This window comes from Symsagittifera roscoffensis, chromosome 4 (assembly GCF_963678635.1).
Source record: "Symsagittifera roscoffensis chromosome 4, txSymRosc1.1, whole genome shotgun sequence".
NCBI lineage: Eukaryota > Metazoa > Xenacoelomorpha > Acoela > Convolutidae > Symsagittifera > Symsagittifera roscoffensis.
In genome coordinates, this window is record NC_087065.1 from 68,937,407 (window position 1) to 68,947,045 (window position 9,639).

The 9,639-nt window shown below is 39.4% G+C and overlaps 1 protein-coding gene across 1 annotated transcript; it reads left to right on the forward strand.

The window, feature by feature from the left end:
• Positions 1–1,265: 1,265 nt before the first annotated feature.
• Positions 1,266–2,119, forward strand: LOC134845004 (uncharacterized). The gene is made up of 2 exons (XM_063861835.1): positions 1,266–1,595; positions 1,781–2,119. Exons 1-2 carry the CDS (start codon positions 1,266–1,268, stop codon positions 2,117–2,119), a joined length of 669 nt encoding a protein of 222 aa, XP_063717905.1.
• The last annotated feature ends 7,520 nt before the right edge of the window (positions 2,120–9,639 follow it).

Genomic DNA, 9,639 nt, shown 5'->3' on the forward strand with positions numbered 1-9,639 from the left:
TGTATCGGCTAGCTCCCTCGAACACAGCCTGGAACAACTTAGCAACCCGGAAAAAGAACGATTTCTGCTCAAAATATTAGCTTTTCCGGGATTTTCTTTAACACCACAAACCCACAGAAGAACTTCGCAAGCCTACTCTGCAGGGCACTTCTCGCAGAAAAACGTCAAGTGGTAGTGTGGCACGACGTCAACAATAATTTTATCAACAGCCACCCCACAAACAATTACAGAGCTTGCACTGCAGAGGAAGTGACAGAAATCCTGAAGACACTAACAAATATCAGCGCAATTGTATACTGTCAGAGAAACTGTACACCAGATACCAGGAAGCAGCTGATCAGCTCGGGTATTCTTGTCATTCCTATTACGAGGTGTCTCATTTCAAAGAGGAAGAGAAGAACGGAGCTGGTCAACGAATATCAGGCACTGCAACAAATATCAGGACGTCCAGCTGGAGCTAAAGTCTTTGCCGATTGTGTTCGAACACCAAGATAACCTGCCAGCTGTTTTGTCCAAGCCTCATTCAAACACAAAAAAGAAATCTCAATCGAGAAGGAGGGCGGAGAAAGAAGACTGTTGAAAAGAGGCGAGGAAACTGTTGGTCCGACTGTTGAGGAGGCTTCAACGGAGAGGGTGAGTTGGAGTTGTGTTATTTGTGTTGCTTTGTGTCACGTGAGTTTTTTTCCTCGTGGCCTGCAAAACAATAAGCACAGTTGTACTCCCACCTCCAAACTTGATTTGGACTTTAAAAAACAAACTCATTTGGAACTTAGTCCGTGATTATGCGTCATTATATGTTAAATTTATCAATTATCACCAACATGTTAATTTTTTGAGAGTTTGTCTAGAAAACAACATTATACCTGATTTTTTGAGGTTCAGGGTACCGGAAAATAGGGTGTTTTCGAACCAACCGGTAAACAGTTTTCAGACCAAACTTCTAAGAACGGAGATTAACAAGGCAAGGACAGATGAGAAAAACTTTGAAATCAAACTAGAAAGGACGAGACGCGCAGTACAGAGGGGTGTAGATGAGAAGTTTTGGCCTTCGGTAATGAAATACTTAAGTCTTAGGGGAGAAAGACAAACAACAACAGTAACAGAGACCCATCAGAAGAAGCTAATGAAATTATCAGAAAGGCAAGACCGACCTCTAGGGAAGCAAGGTGAGGGTTCGGTAAGAGCTCTTGATGATGTTGAATTGCCAAAATGGGTACAACAAGTGTTGGCATTAGGGCCAAAACATCCCGTCAGTGATAAATTTAATGAGACACACTTTCTTGCCGATATTGATATCTTTCTATCGGATCTCAAAAATCGTGAAGTCCTCGGGGAGGCCCTTTGTGAAAGCCTATGCTAAAAGGGTGAAACAAACACCATCTGACAAAGGCTTTGAGAAGGCCCGAAAGCATTTGAAGAGTAATGGATTAGTTGCGGTACCGTGTGACAAGGGCATGGGTTTTTGTGTAATGAGGAAGGACACCTACGAGAACAAGTTTTCGAATACATTAGACTCAAATCAATTCAGCGAAAGCAAAGGAACAATTGATGAGATTGTTTTGAAAATAGAAAGAGACATCAAAAAGAAGTTGTTGGTATGAGGAAAAAAGACAAAATAAGTGAGAATCTCTACACAAGGATGAGATCTACTGGGGGGCAGCCCGCCAGACTTTATGGGTTGGCGAAGGTGCATAAAGAGAATACCCCATTAAAACCGGTCATCTCATTGCCTGGTAGCTCTTATTATAACTTGAACAAAATTCTTGCAAAATTTTTTGAGAAAATTGAGGGCGCAAACATCGAAACCAACTCACTAGATGCGAGAGAAATCTTAGAGGGCACTAATCTTGAGCTCAATGAAAATTTGATATCTCTAGATGTCAAGAGTTTGTATACAAATGTTCCAGTGAAAGAAGCAATAGACATAGCTCTGAGAAAATTGTATGAGCAAGATGAACCACCATCAATTGCTAGGAAACCCATGAAGAGAATGTTGAACATGGCAGTTAGTCAAGTCCATTTCAAGTGCAATGAAACATGGCACGTTCAGAAAGATGGTTTGGCAATGGGGGCATCTCTTGCTGTTTATTTAGCAAATCTTTGGCTGAAGCAGTACTAAACTGCACTATCGAGGGATATTCCCGAAATGTTTTTGCCCGAAAAAATCTTAACGGAATCTGTCCCGAGTGCAATAAGAAAGTCACGTACAGGTCAAAAGGTGTAGAATGTTAATGCTGTTTGAACTGATATCACGCAAAATGCGGTGATATGTCAGATGATGAGTATCGAAATATAAGTGAACGTCTGTACTGTAGAAAATGAATCGCGATAAGATAGAAAAATAAGTCAGTGCAGCAAGCTAAGTTATTTCTCCGTTACGTTGACGATATAGTGAGAACAGTGAAAGGTGAACCTGAAAAAGTGCTACGGGATGCAAACTTACTGAAGCCAAATTTACAGTTCACAATAGAGACACCAAACACAAACGGGAAATTGGCATTTTTGGATTTACAAATTAGTATTGACAAAAACAGGAAAATTAACTGTGGATAGAATCAAAAACCAACAGATACAGGTATTATACTAAATTTTAGAAGCTGTGCTCCCTTTGAGTACAAGAGAAGTGTGATTGAAGGAACTGTTCACCGGGTTTTCCGCAGTACGTCAACATGGGAAGAATATGAGAAAGCGATGAAAATCAACCGTGAACAGTGGTTGGATAACCATTATCCGGAAACTTGGTCGTCGCGGGTTACATCCCATACCCTTGAAAAGATCATCAGGGAGGGCAAAAACAAAAAGAACATGGCTGAGAAAAAGAAGCCCTCTGATTATAGCAGTGATTCACTACCCATCTTGATGGTCCAATATAGTGGGAATCACAGTCAGACATTAGCAAAAAAAGTGCGCGATATCACCAATGCGCAGATGATAATCACGACGAGGAAAATGAAAACATGTATACACTCTCTAAAATCCTCCTTTTCCAGTGAAATGAAATCAAAAGTGGTGTACAGATTTGAATGTTGTGGGTGCAAATCCATCTATGTTGGCCAGACGGTCTGACATCTCACCACAAGGACTGAGGAACACCGAAAAGGGGCTACCCCAGTTGGACAGCATATGACGCAGTGTAGTAGTGAGAGTGGTAAGTCGGAGTTTAAATGGAAGATAGTCGACCAGGCGTCCAGCAGCATCAAGTTAATTACATTAGAGGCGCTGCACATTAGGAAAAGGAGACCGGCAATTAACACGCGCGACGAGTTTAGAAGTAGGGTGCTGACACTAAAGCTAAAGTTCCAAGATCGAAAAAATTCTGGCTAAAACAAAATTTTTGAAATAACTTACATGTTAGCATGAAAATTAGCGACAAAACGAAATTGTAAAAACAAAAAGGTGGAATCTCTCAAAAATTTGTGACAAAATGTTTAGAAATGTTACATAATAGTTGTTACATATTTTCAGTAATATTTGTAATGTTTTGATTCGTTAAATATTTGAAATAACGATGTGTATGACTATTTTAATGATCTTTGATCATTTTGTACAGATAGTTTAGAGTTTTTAAAACCCGAGGATGCACAAAATGTGCACAAATGTTTGTTTGAATTTACAATTTAAACGCATTCTCAAGCTACTTCCAAAATACCCCCACTCTAGAAATAAGAACGCCCCATGCTCAGGTCTCAAAATACCCAAAACACACAAACGCCGTTAAAAACAGGGTCGGAACCTTACTGTTACCGTTAGTGTTTAATGGACAGTGGACCTTTGGTCCATTTCAGATGGATCAACCTAAACACTCTCCCTAACTCAACATAACAATATAAAACACACTCAAGAAATTTAACTTACATCCCAACACGATCTCTAAATTAAGATTCTAAATTATAAAGCAACTCTAGTATTGATTTGGTTATCAAGTATAACTCAGGAAAATTGAAATAAACAAATTTTAGCACAAGACTCAAGTTTTCTATTTGAACCATTGGGCAGCTTCAGCTGTTCACCTTTCTAATCAAGGTTTACTCCGGTACAGTTGATTACTTTTCTTTCTCTCTTCCAGCGATTGCGTCTTCCTATCAGGAAAAGGACAGATCTACTCTCGTCGCACAACCCCAGTAAAAATGCCAACAGCAATTTTACCCTATTATATTTCAGCAACTTTCCCGCGATTATTGCTCGATTCTTCTGATTGTTATTTTCTCGTATTTTCAGTTGTCGCGAGAAACTTGAGCATGACAGGCTCGATTCAAATTTTTCAAAAATTACTTTTCTCCCTAAAATCCAGATTAAACGTTCATCTCGAGGTCAAACTTCCAAATATGACCGACTGGCTCACTAAAGACCCACACCAATGCAACCCCCCAACCCTAGCTATAACAACGCTCTCTCATCTCCATCCTCACCCTTCCACTGCGCCTCTCTCGCAAAACTCAAGAGAACCCTCGACTATAGAACCCGTAACAACACAAGAACCATGGTCAAATGCAACCTTCGCCTGGAAGTACATACCGACGATAAAAAAAGCTGATTTCTAAAACGACTGGCTAGCGACTAGGCACAGCTTCACATGCTTTTTTATCGTCTCTACCAAAGCCAGTTCAAGGTGTGGTCTATTAACATGGGGTTGAAAAAGTCATTACTATTTGACGTTATCGGAAAAACAAACCGCGCGAATTAACTTAGTTATATTAAAAACAGTGAGCTCATGGCTGGGTCTCAGAACCCCCAGACCACGAGGTCACTCCTAAAAACAGGGGTACTACTTTATCATCACATTACTAATGTTTTTTTTAGTAGATAAAATCATCATATTCATTGAGATGGATCAACTTTTTCCCTCAACTCCTAGCTTCTCATACTCTGAAAACAAACTTGATATTAAATTAATTCAATTCAGGACTTTCCTGTATGTGACATTTGACCAGAATGGCGCCAAAATGCATGGCAACATCGAAATTTTTTTGGAGCTTCTGAGTGGGAAAGTTAGCACTTTCAATTGATGAACAGAGCTAATCGTGCAATTTGACGAGTTAGGAAGTGTCAATTTGAAGTGACAGATTAATTATTAATTTTTTTTTGAAAATAAATACACGTCATGACCTTGAAGTTTCGCAAACACTGAAAACCGCGAAAATCAGTACAGACAGATTTTTGCTAGAAAACAGCAACATTGACTCTTGAAAGTGAAAAAAAAGAGTGAATCATATTCAGATTATGATAGAGGCTGTCCAAAGTGTAATGATTGTAGCTGTACAATCGTTACCGAACAATTCCCGAGAAATCGGAAGGATATCGGGAGGGTTTTACCACCCTTCCAGAGGGACGACAAGACCGCTCTTTGTCCAAATTCCAGAATCCGAAAGGGTCTCGGGAAGAAAACTGACCTGTATTTTAACAATTTTTAGCTTCCGGATATGTCCTGAATTGAAATAAATAACATCAATACTCTTTTTCAAATAATGAGAAGCTAGGAGTTGAGGTAAAAGGTTGATCCATCTCCGATGCATATGATGCTTTTTATCTACGGTTAAAAAAAACAAAAGTAATATAACATAACAAGTAGTAGCCCTGTTTTTAGGAGTGACCTCGTGGTCTCGGGATACTGCGATCCAGCCATGAGCTCACTATTTTGCATTCAACTAAGTTAATCTGCGCGTTCTGGCCGATAGTTCTGGCCGATAGCCCAAAAACAGTAAAGATTTTGTCGACCCGATGTTAAAGGACCACACATAGAACTGGCTTTGATACAGACGTTTAAAAGCAAACGAGACTGTCTTTAGACGTTAGTCAGTCGTTTCATAAGCTAGCTTCATTTTCCGTCGATATGTATTTCCGGGCGAATGTTACATATATGTTGTTATGGCGCTCCTGGGTGTTATTCTTTGAATATCCTGATCGGCAGATCCAGTAACGAGCACTCCGCGCGAAGCGAAATCTCTAAATAAGGCCCTTAGTACAGGGCCGGAAGGATGGTTCGAAACGCGGAAGCCTTCCGGATGCCCAGATTTGGTTTTCTAACCTAGTTAGGACCGAAAATTCACGTATCGTGAAGGGTGGGGGATTCGCGGTACCGTCGTTCCCTAAGCGGTATATGACCAAAAACACTTAAATATACACAAGAAACTAAACAAAAAGTAGTATAGTACCCAAAAAAAAACCAAAAACATAAAAAAGAATCGGAAAAACCAAAAACAGCAAAAAACAATCAAATCAAAAGAAGTCATACCCCAGACGAGGTGTGATCTACCCCTCCCGTTTGTTGTTGTTAGATATATTGTTATTACAGGCATTTATATCAAACAGGTACGTTACGATAAAAATTATGGCCCGTTTCTGGTGCCTGTACTGTAGTGTTTTAAAACCTGTTTGCCAATAACCTTCCTGGTCCCGGTTAAATCCAACTTAACGTGTTTGTTTTAGAGGATTCACCAATCCGGAGGGGTCCAAATAGCATTGTTTTTGGCAAATTTTTTCAACCGGGTTTTTTGCGTTGAACTAGAAAAGTATAAGCCTTTTGAGCACGGATCGAAAATTTTTAAGTCAATAAGACAAGAATTGCGAAAACAGTTAGGCGGAACCTATAAGTTTGAAAATTTTTTGAGTTCGCATCAAAAACGTTCTGCTTAATAACTTTGGAACAACTGGACCAATTCAGTTCATTTTGGTACCGATAAATTAGAAATTGAGTAGGCTTGCTCATAAGTTAACTATTTTTTGAAGAAAGCCAGCATTAAAAAACTTTTAGATTGTTTTTAGCAAAAACTACCGATTTCTGAAGGTAGACACTTCACATTTTGTAAATTTTTTTTTGGAAAGCCCTTATACCCCTACCAAACGGTAGTAACGGTTATATAAGGCATTTTTTGCGCTGTTATCGACAATAAGGAAGGGCCAATGAACCTAGAAAACGGCAGTCGAGTCAAAAACAGGCTGGTTAGGCGACCCTTCACAGTTAAGAAAATTTGTTAAATAAGCAGCTTAGCCTCAATCCGGAAGGGTCTAGGGCCAGAGCATATTTTTCTTAGTTATTTTATTTAGCATAATAGGCTCCAAGACCGTATCCGGAAGGGTCTCGGGTTTTGTTTTTAAGCGACTCGGAAGGGCGGTTTTGGTCAATCCGGAGGGGTCCCAAATAGGAGGGGTCCTAATTTGCCAATCCGGAGGGGTCCCAATTGGGAGGGGTCCCATTTCTGCCAATCCGGAGGGTACCAAATCGGAGCGGTCCTTTTTTTTGTCAATCCGGAGGGGTCCCAATTCGGAGAGGTCCTCTTTTTGTCAACCCAGAGGGGTCCTAGAAACAATATTTTTTTTTAACGAACGCGAACGTAGGGATCCTAAAACAAACGTAAACGAAAGTAAGACACATAGTGAAAAGTATTAGGTTATTAGGAATCAGCAGGGATCCAGTGACTGCACTGGTAACTTGCCTTTAGATAAAATCTGAAAAGACCATAGGGAAATAAAAACAGGTCTAAACTGGGAGACTCGCGACTCTAGGTCTAATTGAAAACAGAATTCGACACTGATTTATTTGGATTAAAAACCAAAGTATTTTTTGGACGAGAGATTGCCTTCAGAGTTTCAGTATTTGACTATTGAATTGCGACAGACCGAGTACAATACACAAACATTTTTTTTGAAATACATTTTTTTGTTTCTCTTTCGCCTTTTGAGTTTTAAATCCTCATTATATATTTTCGATTGGGTAGTGACTACACTATCTTTTTAATATATTGATATCATCAATCTGTGCTAGCTTTATATCCAAAAACCAATAATCAATTGCTGTGCATAAATTGTATACACACTGTATTAAAATAACAAAAAATATTGTGGTCACTTGTTAGTTGAAATATTGGACATTATAGTGTTGTATTTTTGTTACTATTGGTTATCAAACAACAAAGGCGGTAGGAGGCGATAAATTAAGATGAGTCGAGAAAAGTCGAGGATACCTAAACTAAGTGATAGCTCTAAATAATTTATACCAGAGAAACAAAGAAAATCAATGAATGACTCTTTCGTGGAAAGGACCGAAAGGATTCGGAACAAGAAAGGAAAGCAAGTTTCAGGCAGAATGGTTGGAACAAGGAGTCAAAAAGCCTCAGAAGAAAAAGGGGAAATGCTTCTATTCGAACCATTGGGCAGCTTCAGCTGTTCACCTTTCGAATCAAGGTTCACTCCGGTACAATTGATTACTTTTCTTTCTCTCTTCCAGCAATTTCGTCTTCCTATCAGGAAAAGGACAGCTCTACTCTCGTCGCACAACCCCAGTAAAATTGCGAAAAGCAATTGTACCCTAGTATATTTCAGCAAATTTCCCGCGATTATTACTCGATTCTTCTGATTGTTATTTACTCGTATTTTCAGTTGTCGCGAGAAACTTGAGCATGACATGCTCGATTCAAATTTTTTAAAATTACTTTTCTCCCCAAAATCCAGATTAAAAGTTCATCTCGAGGTCAAACTTCCAAATATGACCGACTGGCTCACTAAAGACATACACCAATGCAACCCCCAACCCTAGCTACAACAACACTCTCACATCTCCATCCTCACCCTTCCACTGCGCCTCTCTCGCAAAACTCAAGAGAACCCTCGACTATAGAACGCGTAACAACACAAGAACCATGGTCAAATGTAACCTTCGCCTGGAAGTACATAACGACGATAAAAAAACTGATTTCTAAAACGACTGACTAGCGACTAGGCACAGCTTCACATGCTTTTTTATCGTCTCTACCAAAGCCAGTTCAAGGTGTGGTCCATTAACATCGGGTTGAGAAAGTCACTACTATTTGACGTTATCGGCAAAACCCTCGCGAATTAACTTAGTTATATTAAAAAAAGTGAGCTCATGGCTGGGTCTCAGAACCCCCGGACCACGAGGTCACTCCTAAAAACAGGGGTACTACTTTATCATCACATTACTAATGTTTTTTTTCTGTAGATAAAATCATCATATTCATTGAGATGGATCAAGTTTTTCCCTCAACTCTTAGCTTCTCATACTCTGAAATCAAATTTGATTTTAAGTTAATTCAATTCAGGACTTTCCTGTATGTGACATTCGACCAGAATGGCGCCAAAATGCATGGCAATATCGAAATTTTTTTGGAGCTTCTGAGTGGGAAAGTTGGCACTTTCAATGGATGAACAGAGCTAATCGTGCAATTTGACGAGTTAGAAAGTGTCAATTTGAAGTGACGATTTAGTTATTAAATTTTTTTTGAAAATAAATACACGTCACGACCTTGAAGTTTCGCGAACACTGAAAACCGCGAAAATCAGAACAGACAGATTTTCGCTAGAAAACAGCAACATTGACTCTTGAAAGGGAAAAAAAAGAGTGAATCATATTCAAATTACAATAGAAGCTGTCCGAAGTGTAATGATTGTAGCTGTACAATCGTTACCGAACAATTCCCGAGAAATCGGAAGGGTATCGGGAGGGTTTTACCACCCTTCCAGAAGGACGACAAGACCGCTCTTCGTCCAAATTCCAGAATCCGAAAGGGTCTCGGGAAGAAAACTGACCTGTATTTTAACAGTTTTTAACTTCCGGATATGTCCTGAATTGAAATAAATAACATCAAAACTCGTTTTCACATAATGAGAAGCTAGGAATTGATG